Genomic DNA, 21,773 nt, shown 5'->3' on the forward strand with positions numbered 1-21,773 from the left:
CAAATAGGAATTTGCACAGACTGTATTACAGCAGTAAATAGGGCAGAGACTGCAGTCTGTCTCGGCACAAATGCATGAGATGTGTGGTGTTTGATCAATAAGCCAGTTGTGCTTGTATTACTTCCCAGACAGAAGCAGGCTGCCAAAATGGCAGTGGCTTTGAAAAGGAGGTGGAGTATTCTGTTAACATGAAAGCAAATATTGAAGGTGTTTGTATTTGTTTCCCAAATCCCAAGAAACCAGTCCAGCTGAGGTGGCTGCCACAGTTATGGCTGACCACTGTAAAATACAGTTGCAAAATCTCCTTTTGCTGAAAACTTTCTTGATTACAGACAAACCCCCCCACAAAACAAACAAACAACTAAACAAACACCACTCAGTCCCTGAAACTAAAACACCCCCAAAACTTCATGAGTTAGCTGCAGTCTGTGAAAGCATCCAGGCTGACCTTGCTGTCTTCGTGTGATTGAACTTGGTTTTGTTTTTCCCTTGAATAGGAGTAAAAGGGGAGGTGTCTGATCCAGACTGTCTTGATTATGTTAGTTTTGGGTTAGTATCAACTTTATTTCAGCTGATAGGTTACACTGGGAGACTTTTTTTGCCACCTACTGTAAAGGCAAGAGTTATGCAGCTGATAACTTTCTATTTTGCAATGTATGTCAAATGAGCAACTCGGCACACACAGTTGTCTAGGCCTGTAGAAGTGTGATTGTATGATTGAAACATCTCACTTTTTATTAACATTGATAGGAAAGCTCCTGTCCATAGTGGTGGTGGCAACCATATGTATATGTGTGTGTATATATTTTAGTTATCACTACCTTTATTTGCTGCTGCCATACATGGATGGGTTGCACGTGGAGGTTAGTGGGTTTGTAGCTTCTTTAACTGAAGCATTAAAGGCTTGTGCTTTGAGATGGAGCACCTTGATTAGTCCTTGTTAGCAGCTGTGTGGGATTAGCTTCTCGTTATTGCCAGCGGGGTAGTGATTGGCTTGAAAATACAAGTTTGTCTAAGATCTTTTTGCACTTCAACAGTATATGCAGAAAGTGCTCATGTTTAGTCTTCTGAGAAATTCCAGTTCTCTATGCTATCATATATTGATATTGCTGAATAGTGATGCTGAGAAACAGCACTACAGGGCTATGCTGCACCCCTAAAAAGAAAACAACGCAGTCAGATTAATGCTTGCAGAGTGTGTTTGTATTCGCTATGTAGGATAACTTGGTCTTGCTGCTAGATAATTGGGTCTAGTCAGAGTATATTCCAAGGGTTTCTTAGTCAATTTGCTGATAAGTCTTTCTCCCACTAATCCCGGTAGCTCTGATCTGTTATCCCCAGATGACTTCAGAGCTGTGAGACCCGAGGTATGAATCTGTACTTAGCTACAAACCAGGATTTGTCTGATTTGTTCTGTTTGGTGTTTTGGTTTTTTTTGGCCAGCCAGCTTTGAGAATGTCTCAATATGTTTGTTATTTCTGCCAAAGTTTTATAAGAAATAGTTATAAGAATAGTTATAAGAGTTATAAGAAATGCCATGTTTCTCGTGTAATAATTTTTTTTGTCCTGGAATAAGCCTTCTGCTTCTAGTTCCTGCCAGCCACTGAATAAAAGAAATCTGCTAACTATGAATTCTCTTCATTTTTTTGGTCTTAATTTTTGCTTATTTTTTTTAAATGCTATTTGTTCATTAAACAAGCTGAAAAAATGCTTACTAATATAGAAAAGGCACAGAAGAGGATCAAAACAGGAAATGCTTGATATTAACAGGCTTGATTTGGTGTGGTAAGCATGACTGCCGCTTATTTATGCATATTCATTGTGGACTGTCATCTCTTTTCAGGTTCCTGAGCAGCAGCCAGTTACTTTATGTAGTGGAGCTGAAGACACCAAGCATTATGAGGAGGGCAAGAAATGTGTGGAAGAATTAGCATTGTACCTCAAACCACTCAGCAGCGCAAGAGGTAGCTCCTGCATTGTTTCCTTTGAAAATGAAAGCTGAAAACAGATAAGATGCAAAACAAACTATCCAAACGGCTGGTTAGTCTGTTTGAAAAATGGATACAGACCTTGTTTAGAAACAAATTGAAATAACTTTCCTAAGCAGTAAGGTTATTGCTTCATGGGGGCAAGCAGGGGGAATTTTATCATATTATGTATGGTGGACTTGAGAAATCTGTCAACTTGATTAGTAGAGGTGGACATCAAGTTTTCAAAAATGAATTTTTACAAAAAGCTGTGTCAAGCTTTTCCAACTAGTACAGTGTGACAGCAGTATTGCGCTGAGTAGTAGTGTCCCAACGAACAGGCTGTGTGCTGTAGAACAAACTCAGTGTGGCAGCCGTACATCGAGTGAGTCACTCATTCCTTTAACCTGGTTTCTGTGGCTCCTAGCACCTTTGTGAATCAGTTTTTGAACATAATTAAACATCACCCAAGCAGTTTTGCACTTGGCGTGAGTTGGTTTGCCCAGGCCAAAGAAGTGGAGATATTAGATATAGATAAAAAACTAAATGTTTTGTGAAAACAGACAAATGGTCAAAGGTGGCAATGATTGCTGAAGCCTGTGAATGGGGGAAGATTCTACCCTTGAGGAGTCCCCTGGGAATCTGTATGGGAGGAGGCAGGAGTGACTTCCAATGTGGGGAGAGAATTTATTAGAGCTTCTGTCCTAGAGAGCCAAATCGGTCAATCACAAGACTTAAAACTGTGGCAAAGCTGACTCTTAGGAGCTGTTTGCTTTTAATGCTTAGTAAAACTGACAAAACCAAACTTCTGATATGCCTTCTCTAGTGTTCTCTTTCGTAAAGTGGACATCAGGAGAGCTGTGTTTGTACTTCTGCAGCAGGTTGAAGGCTGGCATAAGAAGAGGAGATATGAAATAGTTTATATATTTGTTTTTCTCCTTCATTTTGTTTTGAAGGTGTGGGTCTTAACAGTACTACTCAGAGCGTGCTAAGTCGTCCCATGCAAAGGAAGCTTGTGACGTTAGTTCATTGCCAGCTAGTGGAGGAAGAAGGGCGGATCAGAGCCATGCGTGCAGCGCGGTCGCTCGGTGAAAGAACGGTCACAGAGCTCATCCTTCAGCATCAAAATCCTCAGCAGCTCTCCTCCAACCTCTGGGCTGCGGTGAGAGCCAGAGGATGCCAGTTCCTTGGACCAGGTAGGTCACATCACGGCACTGCTTCTGTACTAGGAGTGATCCAGAATGAAGGAGGATTGATAAACAGGTGTCAAAGTATCTGAGTGATTTTTTTTTTTAGGCAGTGGCTTAATTTCTTAATAGTAGGTCTTCAGGATTAATGACTTATCTATTGGCCCCTGCCATGAACTTCTTGCATTTTTAGTGCTTTGCAAAAGACTTGCAAAGTCTTCTGTAAAATTCAAGATATTGCATGTCCTTTTGTTCTTGTGATAAATAAAATGGGAAGTAGTTTCTCACTTGCTATTATTTGAAGACGACCCTTCTAGAAAAAATAAGATTACTAGAAGCGGCTGGACGTGGCTTCTATTACTTCTCTAGGTAAAACAGCTGTGGGGAGAGATTTGTTACATTTGGAGCCTGTGTGTATGCATTTTAAAAAATACAGATATTTAAAAATTAAATTCCTTTTCATAGACTACTAAAACCATTAATTTTTTTTTAAAGCGACATTAAGTCTCATTACTGAAAATGTAGACTTTGCTTGTTGAGGACCAATGAAAATAATGCCTTGAAATATGAAGCCAATTTCTTAAAGGAAAAAATAAATAAGCTTTTCCTCAGTGAAACAACTGAAGGAAGACTAACTTTCGGGTGCTAACTTTTGTACCACTGCAGTGAAGAGAGAGGCTTATTACCTGTATGTGGTGCTACAGCACCTAGTCTCTTTGTGTGGGCACTAGTTGCTCTTTTATCAGCACAGGAACCAACCTGGCCTTTCCTCAGCCTGTCAGCTGTTTCCCTGGGATAGGTCTGGAACGTAGATAATACTCTTGGAAAACTCTTCTGTCAATAATAAAGAGACATATAGACAGGAATGAAGAAGTCTTCCTATCATCTGATACCAAATATAGAACAAATAATTAGAAAAAATTAAAAGTCCTATCTCCCCAGCCACAGTCTGGGAATCTGGAAGTGTTCTTTCCCTCTTTCCCTCCTTTCTTGCTCAGCTCGCTTTCCTGTCTGTGGGTTTGTGTGTGTGTTATGGGGCAGGGGGGGTTGTAGCTGGTCTCCTAGTTGCAGGGAAATAAACTGTGCAAAAATCTTTCTTGGTCTTCTCTCATCTTACATCTCTTCACATTTTCTCCCCCACCAGCAATGCAAGAGGAGGCTTTAAAGCTTGTTCTGCTGGCTCTGGAAGATGGATCTGCTTTATCACGGAAAGTCTTGGTTCTCTTTGTGGTTCAGAGGCTGGAGCCGCGATTTCCTCAGGCTTCTAAAACAAGCATTGGGCACGTCGTCCAACTTCTTTACAGAGCCTCGTGCTTCAAGGTATGACGAAGATTCTGCTTGGAGATTTCATAACGCTATGAAAAGTATTGGTTTTCATTTCCCATTTTCGTTGTCCTGTAACATTACACATGCCAAAAAGATCTGTAGTTATAGAATTAACCATCAAGTCCCACATGTGCTTGGAGAGTTCTTTGTTGTATGGCTGTGATGGCAATGTAGGCTGAAATTATCAACTGTAAGCTGTAAAGCTAGATTTTTAGTCTGTCCAGGTTTAATAATTGCACAGTAACAAAACCTGTATGTAAGCCAGCATAACTTCTCTACTTAGAAGAGGCTTAAAGCTGAAAAATCCCTAGTTCTGTTAATTGAGTGGTGGTGTGGTTAGAAACAAAGAAATATAAGGCTCTTGGATATCAGAGTTGTATGAAGAGAACCTAAGCTGCTTGTTGCACTTTACAGTATTTAATGGTCCATTCCTAGGTGCTCAACTTGGTTTTCATTGATTTTTGCCCAGTAAGGAGAAAAATGCTTTGTTGCTGCTACTTGTACCCTCAAATAAAATTCTGCAATACAAACAAAATACCTAGATTAGAAAAGTAAGGTGTGGATGCTATAAAGTCATTTAGGGAGTGTGACGCTTCCACCAGTATCTGGAGCAGAGTCTGAGTAAATTATGCTTGGTATCCATTTCATAGTGGTTCCGGTTTATGCACAGTGTGTTATTCTAGTAGTTCACTGCGTGGTGTCATAGTGCGGTTTAGTTTGGGAGGAAGAACTTAATTGCTGACTAAAGATTTCACTTGCCTTGGATTTTACCTAATCTCTGGCTTATCCTGCTTAATTGTGTTTGGCTGTTGTTTCCCCACTAGGTGACAAAGCGAGATGAGGATTCCTCCCTGATGCAACTGAAGGAGGAATTTCGGACTTATGAAGCTCTGAGAAGGGAACATGATTCCCAGATAGTTCAAATTGCTATGGAAGCAGGTCTACGCATTGCACCAGATCAGTGGTCCTCGCTGTTATATGGGGACCAATCTCACAAATCCCACATGCAGTCTATTATTGACAAGGTAAAGCCACCTAAAATCAGGCTAGTCTAGTGTGTTTGCAACTGTAGTAGATTTAAATGCTTGTAGTGTGAATTCACAAATTGTGCCCGTGTGTACTCACCTTAGCATTAATTTTTTGCCCTGTTATTTTAAAGCCTGCTATGGCCTAAATAATTAGAATATAAATTTGTAACCTACTGCTCCCTCTGCCATCCTTCCACCTCTTTCTACTTTACCTCTTTCTGCAAATGAGAAGCCACAAAGGTTGGTTAGCTGCACAGCTGGTAATTGCCAGGGCGGTAACCAGAGGTTAATGGTTCATGTTCTCAGGCAGGAACCTGGTGTATAAGTTAAAAGAAAATCAGTCTCTTAGTCTATACCTCAAGTAAGTATTTCTTAAAATGATTTGACCTCTGGAAATGCCCAGGTCTCTTTTCATTTAGAGGGAGCTTAAGATAAATGGGCTTTTAAATTAGAGACTCACAGGTAAGTTGCAAACCTGTTGGTTTTGAGATTAGAGATATTAGACTTCATAAATCTAAATTAAATGGGTTTTAATATTCTGTATTTTCTGGGTGCCAGCACAGCACAGAAAAGAAATAGGTTACATTACTAGAAATAACACCACCCTTTGTTTTGTCTATTTAGAGCTGTATTTTTACTTGCTATGTTAAAGAATAGTGTGTTCTTTAATGCTGGAGAAGGAATTTTAAAGAAGGTGCTGAAAGGGGGTTATGTGAAAAACATTTCAGTCCAGTTTTGGAAGACAGCTCTTGTGAGCTCATGGGACAACCTTCAGAAACCATGAGGATTACTTTGCCTGTAGAAAGTTAACTATTATAATTTTTTTAAGTTGCAGACCCCGGCCTCGTTTGCACAGAGTGTTCAGGAATTAACTATTGCTCTTCAGAGGACTGGAGATCCAGCTAATCTGAATCGTCTTCGACCTCACCTAGAGCTCCTGGCAAATATCGATCCCAGTCCAGGTAAATCTGGATGTTCTATAAAAACCTTTAACTTACAGTTTAGCAAGAGGAGCTTAACACTATTGAAGGGTTGAAAGCTGCTCATCAAGTGGAAGGAAACATCCTCGAACTCAAACTTAAGATTCTTGAGTGTTATTTGTAACCAGCCTGGGAATAGCAGTAATCTGGGTGAGGAACTGAACGATTCTGAAGCTAAAATAGATTCAAAAATGTGGCAGGAATAATTTTCCCACTTCTCTGAAAAGAAAACATCATAGTTTGACAGTACTGGGTGAGCACGGGTGAGGATGCTAAATACATACAGTCCTGTGAGCTTACATGATGTGTACTTGATTTTGGGCACTGCTAACGGGGGAGAGCAGCAGCACTCTTAGCTTCTTCCTTTTCCCTTTTTTAATACACCTACTGCTATTTGTTTAGACACTGGGGGAAGTCTTCAAGAAAACACGTAGCAGATGAAGGACTTCTGTTAACCTATCTAAAAATTGTATGTCTGTTCTAGAAGTATTGTGTGTTAATTTTTTGATCTGAAGTCTCTAGCCTGCAGACATTGTGCTCAGAAGACTCTCTTAAAAGCAGCTTAAAATCATAAGGCATGTTCTATGTAAACAATCTCAGATTCCAAAGTAGAATTTGGATAGATTGAATAGACAGAAGCAGGGCAAAAATCAGTCTAGACAAGAAAATTTTGTTATCCCAGGGAACTGAGTATTTTTCTTGTTAATATGTAATTCTGCAAGGGTGTGAATGACAGTCTGGGAAGGGGAAGTTACTAATAATTGGAAAGTTGAAGCGCCTCTGGAAGAAAGTAGTCCTTGTGAGTGGAATAGAATGTAATTGTGCAAAAGTCCTTGAAAGGTGCTTACTGAAGCACTTGAGGTCCTGTGTTTTGCAGCAGTGTGTGTAGACACGTGGTGAGAGTGTCATCTGCTGGAACAGATTAAATGATTAGAGAAGTAAATTGGCTAGAAAGAACAAGTGCCGCTATAGAATTAAGGCTGTACAATTTATTCACGCTGCTGTGGTCTGATGCGTAGATTTGTCTTGTGACATTTTTCTGAGAGGCATCAATTTCTGTTGCTGTTGAGTGACTGTGCCTGTGTGATCTAGGCCAGTGATGATGGTATTTGTACAGAATGATTTTACCTACAGGAGTCTTGAGTGTGAAGAGGGATTTTCAGCATAGTTCTTTTCATTATGTGCAGAGTTTGTGCAATGCATTTACTCTGGAGTTCTTGTAGGATACGATAGTTGTGGTAGAAGGAGATAATTTGACATAGTCGTGCTGGCTCTTTTGATACTTTGTGTGGTTCAATCTTGAGCCTATAGCTTTATTCTTTAAGTGGTACATATCCCTGAATTAAGGTGCTGAATGCTTTTTATCTAATGACACACAGATATGATAAAATCCTTGGTTGTCAAGTGAAGTTTTGTGATACTGGTGGTTTCTTTGTGCCTGATTTTGGAGAATCCTTCTGACTTTTTATATTCTGTTTGCTGTCAATACAATAGATGCCCCACCTCCAACATGGGAACAACTGGAAAATGGACTAGTTGCTGTGAGGACTGTGGTTCATGGCTTAGTTGATTATATCCAGAATCACAGCAAGAAAGGAACAGATCAGCAACAGGTAAAAGCTAAATCATTTAGCAAATGCTTACCCCTAAACTTTATTGGCTGTATCCAAGAGTAGAGGTTTACTAATGTTGTCTGGAGAGATTTGGTTTGACAAAGAGCTGATTTAAAAATATGACATCTGTATCGTTTTTATCAAAATGAAACAAACATGAAAGGAAAAAAACCCCAAACCAACACAGCCACCTCCAATACCTGTTCCATTAATTTGCACAGCTCACTAGGATGAAAAGAAAACAGACTGATCCAGCTGCAAGTTTAGGGAAATGAATAAACAACCCTCCTGATGAGAGGGTGGGGAAGAGAAGCTGAGGTGCCTAGAACTGTGATCTGTGGGGAGTTTCCTTGGGCCTCTTTTAATGTGACATTTCAGCCAGATGGCTCTGTGTTAATGAAATTTTTTTGTAGACTTGTGCTGTAAAATGTTAAGATTTGTGAAGACTTAATATGAAGGTGCAATCCAAGTTCCTGAAAGAAGTTTTTTTTGTTTCAGAAATGAAATGATGTTGCCAAGTATATGTATATTAGCTTATCTCATAACTATCACATGTTCCTTTGATCTCATTTTGTTATGTAGCCAAGTTGATATAAATGTGAACTGCTGCTGAAGGACAGAGCTGCCTGTCACACGTTCCCACTCCTTCCCTTGCTTTGGCACTTGTCCTCTTGGAGAGCTGGTTTAAGAGGCTGAACTAGTAGATTCTCTCTGACCAAAAAAAAAGGGGGGTGTAAAATCAGAGTGAATTATTTCTGCTGGTTTACCTTTCTGCATTCACTGGGATTCCTAATGAGCGCTGTTACCAGCAAAAGGAAAAGCAGCAGAAATAGTGGGAAAAACACTGAGGGTTTTTGTTCTGGTGACCATTGCCCACACCTGGTACATGCTGTGCCGCTTGGAAGGGAACCCAAAGTCTCCCAAGTGGAAGAGGGAACACCTGAGGATTGGGCAGAGCTTTGCTGCCTGGCGGCAGAGGCCAGCAGAGAGCTGTGCAGCATATGTACACCCTGCCAAAAGGCTGTTTTCACTACAGTAGATATTTAAAAAAAAAAAAATCAGTTTGTGGATGGCTTCTTACAGATTTACATCTTTTGGCTGAGTTTCTTGGAAAGCAAGAGTTTACTTTTACAGACATTTCCCTCAGTGGAAGCTCTGATATTTCTGCCTCTGATTAAAAACTGTAGGAACTTAAATGTCTTTGATACCACCTCTGGCCTTCTGTCAGAATTTATTTAGAGAGACTGGCAAATGGGAGTACGCGCAGGCAGCACGATGGCAGTAAGTCATTGTTTCTTGAGAAACTTAACTAAGAAAAATACAGAAGACAGCCCATACCCTGCTGATCTGTGTAGGAGTAAGATTGCATCCTCAGCTATTGAGGGAAATATAGATAGTTAAAGAGATTTTTAGTCCAAACCAGGGTAAAGGGGAACTTGATGAAATTTAACTCTTGCAGAGATCAAAGGGATACTCGTGCCATTTTGAACTAACAGAAGGCTAAGGAAAAGTAACTGACTAAATTGTATTTATTTTCAATCTACTGCAAAGCTTGATGAATATTTGGCAGTTTCTGATTAAGCATGGTAATTTTTTTCAGCCTGTATCAGTTTTGTGCACTTAACTGTTTCCTGAAACACACAACTGTGTTCCAATCAAGCTCCAGTAAGGAATTTGAATAAAAATGTTTTTAAAAACCTGATAGTGACTTAGTTGTCAAAATGTCTACTCTTGAATCTATTAGTTCTATTCAAGAAGCAAACACAAATACTTCTCCAGTCCTTTATTTCACATAAGGTACTTCTGAAACATTTAATTTGAAGGAATTCTCAACAGTTAAACATCAGGCTACGTTCAGCTCTTGGTTAAGTGCACTTGCATTCAGGTATCTCACCTGGTTTCTCTAACCTTCGCAGCCTCCTCAGCACAGCAAGTACAAGACATACATGTGCCGAGACATGAAACAGCGAGGAGGATGCCCCCGAGGTGCCAGCTGCACCTTCGCACATTCGCAGGAGGAGCTGGAAAAGTAGGTGTATCTTGTATGGTCCGGTCTTTGTTTCATCTTCTCCATACAAGTCATTTATCATATCTGGGAATCGTGAGAGGAGACCTAACTTGTCTGTTACGTTAGCAAGAAATAATGTGAAAAACTTGGTAACAGTCATCTCTTAAGTTTTAGAACTGTTCATTCTTAAATATAGTATGTTTTGCTGTATTCAGCAGTAATGCAGCTCTGAAAGTTTGTTTACACAAGTGTTGAGATTTTGGCAGCGGGCTGTTTTCCTTATTTCTTTAGTGTGATTAAAAACACTTGTTTGCATCCATTTGGTCGTTTATTTGTATGTGTTTCTTATCTTGCCTTTATATTCAGGTGTGAGAAGTAGGTTGCTGGCAGTTTTCCAGCTGTAGGGGTTCTCTTGTTCTATGCTGCAAGGGCTATCCAGAGAGCTAAAAACCAGCACCGCAAGTTTTCTTTCTGCAATGGTTATTCTTTGAAACTTTTTGACAGACCATGCATTCAATAACCTCAGAGTGGTTAAAGCTATTTTGGAAGAGTTAAAAAGTGGTGGTCTTATGAAGTCTGCAGTAAACTACATATATTACAGATTTAGAGGGGACACCCAGTTATCCTATAGCAACCTGCTGCTGTTCTGAAGGTTGTTTTAGGGTTTTTTTTTTTTAATAAAATGGATCGTTTAAGAGTTAAATACAATGTATTTTATGCGGTATATATAACTTGGTACTTTTTTTCTTGGCCTAAAATAGTTCACGTCTTTCAAAGAAAAGGCACTTTTTTAAATCGGAAGAAAACGTCAAAAATTTGGAAGTGGTATGCAGTCTTTTTTCCCTAATAATGGAAATCTTGAAGCATTAATGTGTCAGTTCATTGGCTGTATAGCCAGTGTGCACTGCACAGACAAAACAAGAAGAAAACAGAGCGGAGCACGTGGTGTTAGGATGACAAAGGCAGTTATTCAAATGGACAGAGAATAGGACATTGATACTTGCGTTCTGCAGAAACAGTTGGGGTTTTTCCTTTTGTCATAGTGTTAAGAAAATGAAGATGGGTAGCGCTGGTTTGGACGGTTAGCAAGAGTGGTGGGTCAGTATTAGTGCCCCTGAACTAGTTGTGCCTATCAAGGAGGGCTGTTTGTCAGATCGGCAGGTGGAGGAGGCCAGTTTTATCCAGACCGGCTTGTGTGCCTTAGTACTGATGTTGTTTTAGGGTGAAGGTTGCAGCGGTTTCTGTAGGTGGTTGGCGCACTTTGGGTTCCAATTCTTCCTTGTACCTTTCAGCTTTGCTTAATTCTTTTGAGTAGATACTGCATTAGCGTTCCCCTTTTAAAAATGTTTAGTATGAATAATATGCATTGCAGTTGCCATGTAGTTCCTGTATCTCTATATATAGCTTTAAGTTTGCCAGAAGGTTACAGGGAAGTGTGTGGTAATGCCTTAGGTAGCAAATTATAATCTAGGTTTGTTTAAACAGCAGCTAATTCCCCTCTTGGCAAGAGACAAAGACCTAGTGTGCATAAGCAAGTACTAAACTTTTTACATTATTTTTATGTCCTGCACATGTGGAGACTGCAATGAAGATTCCTAAAATTGTCCTGAAAAATCCAGAGGGCAGCACTATGCAACTTTTATTCTAAGTATTTTATTACGGAGGGTGCTACTTAAACTCTTCCCATCAGCTTTGATTGAATGGGTGTCAATACATCTGCGCTCGTCTCTCCTGAGCGTGCTGTTGCGTTTCAGATGAATGAGCAGGGATGACCTGTCCTCCTCATCTCGCAAGTTGTGCGCAAGCGTTTGGAGAGTCGGGAGCCGTCGGACACTGTACCTTTAGAGCCCTGATGGGAGCTGGGTGTCCAGAAGTAATTGGCAGAGAGAACGTGGCAGTGGTTTCCCAACCACCTGCTGCTTTGCAGGGAGGAACTCCTTTGGGTATTGAGTGGGATGCTTGTAAGGATTACACTTTGTCTAACTCTATACTCAGTCACATCTAAAAACCAAAACAACAAGGAAACACAATGACAAAGAAAACTTTTTGCCTCTGTGTTGCTATTGAGACTGTGCGTGTGGGCGAACATAAAGAAGACTCAGTAATAGAGTGTAACTGTCCCCTCTTTTTTATTTTCTAAAATAATGTGTTTATCTTCTTACTCTGTCTTGCCATCTCACTTTGTTTGTTAGACATGATACAAAAGTGTTGGCTTCAACCCTGTTGAAACCTTCTTGCATAGGAAATGGCCTCTTCCGCAATATAAACAGCGGGAACACTCAGACCTGCAAATATTCCCCCCCCACTTGTGTTCTGGTGTCTCAGCTAATGGCAGGATGTTCAGGGGAGGACCTTCAACTCTGGAATTTGCTCTCTTTGTTGGTCCAATACCGTCAATCTGCTGACTTTTGTGGAACGTTAGCTAAAAGGCTCGTGTTTGTTCAGACTTATCAGAAGCAGTTAGATTTTTTTGGAATTAGTTTGTTAATAGAGTTTTTATCTCTGCAATCAATTTATTAAACAATGCAAATACTGTAAGTTGCCTGTTGGTATAATAACAAATCTTAACAAACTGTGCTTTAAAAGATATGACGTGGCAATAAAGGCTTGACTTGGCTTATTGTCGGACAAATGGTGCAAAAGGAAATCTGTTCATCTTTTGTCACTTAAATTTTCTGCTATTAGTTTCTTCTCTGCATAAAAAAAGACTTGAATAGTCTGTGATTCTTATTCTGAAGCTTCTGATACTACAGGTAGATCTTGTGATGTTTTATTTTGGTTTCCTTCTGTACAGTTGAAATGTATCTATGTACAGGAAACAACATATTAAACTCACTGTGTGAAGTTTAACTGTGAATTCTTGGTGTACTTGTCATTAAAAATCCATCCTCGTTCTTCTGATTGAAACTCCTGTTAACAGTTCAAATAGCAGTGAAGTTGTAGTCCAACAGATATTCATAATAAATTTCTCACAAGCCCTTAGGAAACTTGAATTAAAACTTGAAAAAAATATTGCAAATGCAACTCCTATTAAGTTTTTTTTGTTTGTTTCATTTTTTGATGTGTGGTTTCTTTTTCTGAAGATTCCGTAAAATGAACAAGCGTCTGGTTCCCAGAAGACCCCTGAGCGCCTCCCTGGGCCAGCTGAACGAGGTGGGCCTGCCTTCAGGAGCTATCCTCTCGGAGGAAGGGGGAGTGGACCTGCCCAATAGGAAAACTCCTGCTCTGCCAAATGGAATTGTGTCAACAGGCAGCACGGTGACCCAACTAATTTCTCGAGGGACTGACTCCAGTTATGAAACAGCTCTGAAGCCGGGGAAGATGGACCATCTGAGTAGCAGTGCCCCTGGATCCCCCCCTGACTTGTACGAGTCTTCCTACCTGTTGTTCAAAGTGTCATGTGTGTAAATATGCGGTAGAAACAAAGTAAACCCATTCGCTAGAAAAGAAATAGAACAAGGTGGTTTTTTTGGTTTTTTGGGGGTTTTTTTGTTTGGGTTTTTTTTGGGTTGTATTGTTTTTTCCAAGTGATTAAAGAGGAGAGTAGAAAACTAAAGCTAAAACTTTGAACTGCTTTACTTCCCTGTTTTGCTTATATTTTAATTGGAGAAGGTGATGTAAGCCTTCAGAAGGTGGAATATAGACAAAGAACAGTGTTTTTAAAGTACAGCGTGCTGTATCAGGCCTTAATGAGTGGTGCCATCTCTCTACTTTTTAGGCTGGAATCTGTCCCCAAGAGCTCTATTTCTGCCTTACCGGTCAACCCTCATCCTGTGCCCACTCGGGCACCAGCAGATCTGCCTTCAGTGTCTGTCGCCAAGCAGCTGCACATGGTACCCCGAGGGTCTCAGCTGTATAACACTCCGCAAGCAGATATGTTTTATCAAGATCCTAGAGGAGCTGCCCCACCGTTTGAGCCAGCACCCTACCAACAAGGTAAGTTTGGGACCAAACTCTGTCTTTCATCTTCGTACCGATTTTAAGTTGGAGTTTTCTTGCATGTCATGTGGTGATGGCATAATAAAATGGAAATGGCAGGCTTTTTATGTCTTGACTGAGGACTCTAATGCAAGTGAAAACAGGTTTATATCCATCCAGTGTAGCAAATCCTTCTTTCTTCGGCTCTTCCCCACTGGGCTAGATCAGGGATCTAATATGGTAAACTTTAATTCAATTTGACTTGGGGAAAATGGAAGTAAGGCTTAACAAGCAGAGGGGTTTATGCTTGAAGGGTGAAAATACTTACACCCTTAATGAAAAGCATATGAGTGTACCAGAAATGTCTGCGCATGCACATGATGATAGGGGTAAGTGAAATTAAGAGAAGGGCTGGGCACAAAAAAGAAAACATGATAAAAAAGGAAATAAGAGGAAAAGTTCTAAGTATAAGGAGTTGAAATGGAGAAAGATAATTTTGAAGGGGATTAAAATGAAAAGGTATGGCTATACATAAAGACAGAATGATTCTTATGCAACGTAAGATTGGAGGGAGAAATGACAAAGTGAAGATAATATGAAAGAAAAATAAGGAATGAAAGATGGAAAGAAGTGGAAAGAAGAAAAAGCCCTAGAAAGGAAGGACATGCATGCCCACCATTTTTGAGAAAGTTGCAGAGCATTTTGAGGAAAAAACACTTGTATTTGATGATTGTGTGAAAATGAAGATCTGAGTTGTCCACAAAATTTGATGCACACGTTATTAATGATGAGCACATATTAATGCATAATTTTAAATTATCCAGAGATCCCAGATAAATTACTAAAATCTTCAGGTAACTAGGAGGTATGATCTTAATGTTTGATGATACACAGTACTGAAATTTCCTTCTACTCTTCAAGAGGTAGAACAAATCTTTAGATAATTTTAAATTCTAATTAATCCAAGTTTCTTTTTACACAGGCAGTGGCTCTGATATGTTGAGACAAATTGAATTTTTGGTCGCGTGGATAAAGATATACAGGCTCATCTTCAGTTTGCTTTTTAGGTCTTGTCTAGCTAAAAGCATTACTATCAATCTGCAGGGACATTCTAGTGAATTATTTCTATTTTTGTGGCACCAGTGGTAGGCTCAGTCTCACCACCTCTTCTCCAGCAACTGTAAGCTTTACACCTTGCTGGTATCTTATTTAGATAATTAAGCTGTGTCACTTGAGCTTTGGATCAACTTTTGCTTTTTTTGTGGCTAATTTTTGCCTAGAAATACAGGTTAGACAGTGGGCAAACAATAAATGTGAATTATTTTCTATCATTCTTTTCATGATACTTGTAGAATGGAATGTTTGAAATTAGTGTTTTTTGTGAGCTGTGATAGTCACTTTCTTGAATCTGTTTGGTTTTTTTCCTGTTGCTTCATTTCAGGAGTTTACTATCCCACTCAGTCCATGTCTCGTTTTGTCCGACCTCCTCCATCAGCTCCTGAACCTGGGCCACCTTATTTAGACCATTACCCACCCTACCTTCAGGATCGTGTGGTGAGCCCCCAGTACACGCAGCCGCAGCAGTACCCTCCTATGGGACAGCCCATATATCCACCGCACTACGACAGCCGTCGCGTGTATCCCCCGGTCCAGCCGTATCAGCGAGAGGAGATGGTGCGAGGAAGCCCTGTGCCCATCGAAATACCGCCAGCGGCCGTACCTCCCTACGTACCCGAATCCAGAGACAGATACCAGCAAACAGAGGGGTATTGCCCAGTGGCGCCGCATCTCGGTCAGATCAGACCTTCATGCCACAGGGTATGGCTTTTATATTGTGTTTTTGTAGTTGTTCAAGAGAGGAAACATAAACTACTTGAGAAGCTGATTATATTTTTTTTTTTAATTGCAGTAAGGTGATGGTTTTTGTGAGGAAATAAAAATTTGAACTTTTTAGGAAGGGTGCATTTGATGAAACTAATAAAAAATGCAAAGGCAGCTTAGTTGCTGGTCAACTCTCCAATTATAATGAAGTTAAAATGTAAAAAAGTGGGTTGCTGCTTAGTACTCGGAGTAGAAAAGCATTATAATGAATTTTGGAAGTTGCATATGGCCCTGACTTCTCCAACAAAGATTATTCTGGAGAGGACCACTCTCTTATTTATGGTGTGGGCATATGGTGATGTGTGTGTTCTTGCGCTGCCCATCTGTGACTGACCATCTCCATGCCTAAATAAATAAATATGTGAACATACATCCCTTGATAAAGGAGATAAAATTTCTGCTCTTCTAAATTTTGTCTCCTTTTAAGACTTGCTAACTGGAGGGTCTTCGTAGTAGAAGTGTACAAACCTGTTCTGGTCGATCACCAGCTGGAATTGAGTCCTGTAGAGTAGTTGGACTTAAGTAGCTGTCATTCAGATTAAAGGCCCTGAATCGTATTACTGAGTCCAGGAAGCATTTTTCATGTAGCTTGCAGATTTATTGGTTTTGAGTTTAACACGTTTGTAGGATGTTTAATTCTATTGCAAAATGAATAATAAATGCAAACTAACTGGTACTAGGTTATGATCTGTAGAGTTCTAACACTTTTCCCCATATGACTGAAATGGGGACTTACCATGCTGGAGCACGTTCCAGTGGAAACTTTGCCAAGCTGGAACGCAGGGTCATGTTGAGCTACCTGTGAGTTAAAAGATAAGTAGTTTTAAAGCTACAAACACTGGGTTAGTTGAGGATCTCATCAGTTTTAGGCAATTAACTTTCCCTGCCCTTAGGGTGTCTTGAACTAACACTGGCCAGTGTAGGAACATGCATATCCTATGTTAAACGTGGAAGTTAACACACAGATTTCAACAAAATGATTATTAGTTATTATTGTACTGATACTGTCTATTCACTGTTTTTCCTTTTATTGCAGTATATGGTTGCCATATTTTTTAAGGTATGTCTGTCTTTGTTTCAGCCTCATCCCAGCCTGGACGAACTTCACCGACGAAGGAAAGAGATCATGGCCCAGCTAGAAGAGAGGAAGGTGATTTCTCCACCTCCTTTTGCACCATCACCAACTTTGCCTCACCCCTTTCATTCTGAGGAGGTAAGCATATTTTGACAAAAATGTAACTTCCTAGCGTGTTTAGAAAATACTTTAGAGTTAGTGTTTTCACGATAGGTGAAGACAACACGGAAATTAGAACAGTACAGTGTTGGCAAGTGGTGGAGGAGTAGGACTTTGGGAAGTCCTTATAGTGCAGTTTCCAGTCTCTTGACTGGCTGTTGATTCTCTGATCTACCACTGATCCTAAACTATCTGCTCTTGATGCAACCAAGAGAATTACTTTTGAGCCATTATTAATTGTAGTCAGTCTTCATGCTTAGTGGACTTCGCTTCATTTGCTCCTGACATGTTCAGAGTTAAGTAACGGCAGGATAGATGTTTATTTTTTTTAACCAAGGTCAAAATATCACTTTCATACTGGCCAAGTGAACAGTCAGCACTGGGAGTGTAGCCAGGTGATCAGAATTTGACACATTTCATGCTTGCTGTGGCCCAATTCCAAATGGTGATGTATCCGATGAAAAAATAATCCTGGTGGTGTTTTTCTTCAAGTTGTTGAACTAAGTAGTGGTGGCTGTGAAGCTGCTTCTTCCCTTCACTTACAGAACCAGATTTTTGTTTTTGTACAGTACTTGGATGAAGACCTGAAGGTAGCTGGGAAATACAAAGGAAACGACTATAGCCAATACTCTCCCTGGTCCTGTGACACCATCGGCTCCTACATTGGAACCAAAGATGCAAAACCCAAAGATGTTGTGGCAGCAAGGAGTGTGGAGATGGCGGTATGTAGCGATTAGGGGAGCTCGGAAGAAAAGCTGGTACTTCTCTGGCTTGGGAGGGATCCTTTGTTTTCCAGGATGGTAGCAATGCTTGTATTTGTGCTCAAAAGTGTGTTACAGTCAAAGAACGCATTTGTAAGCACGTGGAGTACTTTACTAGTTTTTACTTGAAGGATCCTTTGCGATTTTGTGATGACAAGAATACCCAAAACTTGCATCTAACTCTGTGCTGCCCTTTTCTGAAGCCATGGGTGACTCATTATGGTCTTATTTTTTGCTGCTGCATTTTTGCTAGATCAGTGCTGCGAAAGGAAGGGTGTCATCCTTGGCCATCATGAATGTAAGGAAAAAAAAAACTAAAGAAACAGAGTTCTGAAATACCACCGCTATTCTGTTTCTTCCTGACATTTAAGCATTACTCGACAGCAAGAAGTATGCTGGTAGCACATCAAGTAGGAAGACATTGAAGTCTTAAAGAGAAAGGACTGCTTAGTCTGAGGGACTGTTTTACAGAGATGCATCTATTTTTCTCCTTCACCTTCCATCTGCAAAAGTGTTTTATCGTCTTTTGTTTATATATTGTCACTGTCATGGTGACCTTTGGCCAATAAGGAGAGGGGTAAGAAATTTCTGTCCAGAGTTTATTCTTCTGTGGACAGGTGCTCACCTGTTGCAACCCCTGAACTAAATCACAGGATTTTTCTGTTCAGCTTCTCTAAGCCCACAGGCAGGCTTCCCTGCTTCCCCTCTGCATCTTTGGAATTAAATGCATCTGTTTTCCGTCCACTGAATTGCTTCCCTGTAAGACCTTGATGGCACTATGTGAAATGAGAGCAGAAAAAGCAGAGCAAGAAAAGGCATCTCATCTGCATCTTTATGTTTTTACATCTCCTTTTGCTCTCTGTCCTACACAGTATGTTTGCTTTGAGTCACAACACTTGTCACGTTTGACCTGGGGAAGTACTGAGATGGTTCAGAATCATGCTGTCTGAGTGGCAGCATTCAGGAACCAGCAAACAGCTCTCGTCTTTCATCCCCGCTGCTAGAAAACTGTGCAAACAAACTGGAACTCAATTAAGAGAGGTAATAGGGTTCTGGAGAAGCAGCCTCCTTTTGCATTGCTAAACAAAGCGTTCTTCTGCCCCAGAGCTAGTTTTCAGATAAGTGAATAGGATCTCTGCTGGTCTTCAGTTTTTCCCTTCTCACAGGAAAAAATTCTCAGGAGACCTTCACTGCAGATGCCAAGTGACCTAATTCATCCTTTTTTCATTGTTCATAAGATATTCCTTTTTTCTAGCGTAAGAATAGTATCATCTGAGAGTGCATAATGCTGGATTTTATGCAGATGGCATTGCAACTTTACTACATTCTTTCTCCCTAAGTAAACACAAATGAATTACAATTCCTACTAGCATCCTACGGACTTGAGATCAAAATGTCATTTTGTTTCAAAATTCTGAAGGAGATGCTGTCTAATGCCTTTTCCAGTTTCAATTTGTTACATTTCTTAACTTCCAACTCAGTTGTGACATCCATTTTCACCCCTTCATTCCTGCCCCAGCTCTGTTATTTTATCTGTTTCTAGCAATCCTTTATCCTCACTGAAAGCTTGCAGAGTTTTGTTTAATTTTGGACCACACCGAAGTGTTTGGCTTTCAGCCAGTCCTCTTTGTGTAGTAGCCCCACTTACCTTGTTCTTTCTGCTGTACGTAGCACTGTGCTACAGTTGTATTTCTTTAGCAAACTCTTAACTTGATTTTTGGCAGTTCTTACTGTGTTACATTTTCTGGCAGCCAGCAGATAGCTTTTCCATTTAACTAAGCACTTTTCCCTTTTCTTATTGAGTCTGTTTATTTCTGTTAATGTTTTGTGTTTATCTGGATGTGGTGATTATTTGAGGGGAGTGTATTTTTTGTGTGTTTCTTTTGTGTTAAGGAAGCGCTTTTAAAATTTATTTTTATTCTTGGTAACAACACACTGACTTGTGTTTAACTTACTCCAAGTGACTTCTCCCATAATTGGCCTAACTTTAGCTCAGGAAAAGTTTTGTTAGAAATCTTTATGATAATCTGTTGTTGTTTCTTCTAAGTAATTTAAGTCAAATTGACTTAGCCTGCTAAATCCAGCTTGTTTTATGTGCACATCTTTTCCTTTGTGACAGCTTGGCAAAGTTCTTTGAGTAGAGAGAAAATATTTTATCTGTTCATTTGCTAACCCAGTCTGAAGCTGAGTTAGAAACCAGGATGTTCCAAGCAGTTCTACTGCTTAATGAAAAATGCACCTGAAAAGAATTACAGGGCATGTCCAAGCAAGCGCTGTACTGAATAATTCCCATTTTGAGTCATCTCCAGGCTGGTAGGTGTTATGGTTCTTAACAGTGGACCTCAGATAAATTTCTTTTGGACTTTGGAAGGAGTATGTATTCCTCAGAGATGCCCACTGATCTCCTCTTTGACGTTATTCTGGGGTTTTTTTTCCCCTTCTGTCCCATTAGACTTTCTCTGTCTTAATTTCCTTTTGCTGTTGCTCCCTTCTCTTAGACTTGTTCGCAATTATGCAAGTATTTCACAGTGGTGGTAGTAATGATCATCTTAAGTTACACCATTAAAGAAGCATCAACTCTAACAGTGGAGTTATAAACTGAAAAATAGGATGACTAGTTGAAGAATGAAGGCAATAGAGAATACAAGAGAGATTTACTGTACTGGTACCAGCTTGTTGTAAAAGGAATGTGGGTTTTTGTTTTCGTTTCCGAGTAAGTTTTTTGACTGCCTTTTCTGTATCTTGTCTAGAACGTGGATAGTAAAGCCATGCGTGACCAGCGATTAGACATGCAGAGAAGGGCGGCAGAGACTGGTGACGATGACCTCATTCCATTTGGAGACCGGCCAACTGTGTCGAGATTTGGGGCCATCTCTCGTACTTCCAAAGCGATGTACCAGAATTCAGGTCCCATGCCGGCCATGGCGGTTCAGGGAGCTACCACCAAATCAATCATTTCAGGTACGGTGTGTGCTCTGGAATTTTGCTATTTTCTTTAGTGCTACAGTGTAGTACAAGTTGAAGACAGCCCCTGTAAACTTAATTATTTTTTCAGAAATCTAGCTGCAATGTATGCTATGCCACTAAAAATAACTCTAGGTAGGGCTACACTGAGAAGCCTGAAGAAAAAGGCTGCTGCTGCTTCCTGTTCCAAGGACGGGTTTTGCACATGTAGTGTTGTTTGTTGCTGTTTGGAAAAAGTTATTTTGTTCTGCTGGTCCCTCTGAGATGAGGCTTCTTTTAAATCTGTTGTAGTAGAATCCAGAAGCTTACCACTTTCTCAAATATATAATGCCAAACCGTCATAACAAAGTACTGCACTGCACTCCTACTTTATGGGTAGTTGCTGCTGTGAGCTTAGTACGGCCATTGTTTTATGTACTGTTAAGCAACGCAAGGCAAGTAGGAATGGTTTGTTCTCTACACATCGGTTTACTAATCACACGTATAGTGTGGCTGTATATCTTACTCCAAAAGGTGATGTCTTTCTTGAGATGCACTGAATAATCTTAAGAAAATACTTAATTCTATTCCCCCAAACTTTCTTCTGGATTTTTTCAGCAGTTAACTACTGGAAACAAAACAAAAACTCATTTGCTTAATTCAAGCAATAACTTTCTAGACTTTGTTGCAGGTAGAACTCTGGCTTTCCTGATAGCTTAGTCTTCAAAGTGGTGTTAACTAGGTGTCTCAGAATTATTAATCAACTCTTGAGTCTTTTAGCAACTTAAGTAATTGCTCTCATGGCAGCTGTAAGCTTGTTTTTAGTCCCTGTCTCCCTGAGTGCCTGAACTCCTTCCCAGTCTGGACTCTGGAAGGTTCTAGCAAATCTTGTTGGATGTGCAGGAAGAGTCATGCGTTGTGCATGTG

At 40.1% G+C, this 21,773-nt stretch overlaps 1 protein-coding gene across 6 annotated transcripts in view; it reads left to right on the plus strand.

Annotated features, from left to right (window-relative positions):
* Positions 1-21,773, plus strand: part of RC3H1 (ring finger and CCCH-type domains 1) — a 62,246-nt gene that overhangs the window by 27,158 nt on the left and 13,315 nt on the right. For 4 of the 6 annotated variants that reach the window (XM_065649108.1, XM_065649112.1, XM_065649114.1 and 1 more), the window contains exons 3-15: positions 1,844-1,964; positions 2,924-3,163; positions 4,299-4,474; positions 5,305-5,505; positions 6,338-6,470; positions 7,983-8,101; positions 10,018-10,130; positions 13,193-13,474; positions 13,828-14,045; positions 15,469-15,845; positions 16,990-17,121; positions 17,694-17,864; positions 20,654-20,864. In XM_065649108.1, the coding sequence (XP_065505180.1) occupies positions 1,844-1,964; positions 2,924-3,163; positions 4,299-4,474; positions 5,305-5,505; positions 6,338-6,470; positions 7,983-8,101; positions 10,018-10,130; positions 13,193-13,474; positions 13,828-14,045; positions 15,469-15,845; positions 16,990-17,121; positions 17,694-17,864; positions 20,654-20,864 (2,494 nt within the window). The remainder of the gene's footprint in view (positions 1-1,843; positions 1,965-2,923; positions 3,164-4,298; positions 4,475-5,304; positions 5,506-6,337; positions 6,471-7,982; positions 8,102-10,017; positions 10,131-13,192; positions 13,475-13,827; positions 14,046-15,468; positions 15,846-16,989; positions 17,122-17,693; positions 17,865-20,653; positions 20,865-21,773) is intronic. The other 2 variants (XM_065649111.1, XM_065649113.1) reach the window with 1 other exon arrangement.

This window comes from Caloenas nicobarica, chromosome 20, assembly GCF_036013445.1.
Source record: "Caloenas nicobarica isolate bCalNic1 chromosome 20, bCalNic1.hap1, whole genome shotgun sequence".
NCBI lineage: Eukaryota > Metazoa > Chordata > Aves > Columbiformes > Columbidae > Caloenas > Caloenas nicobarica.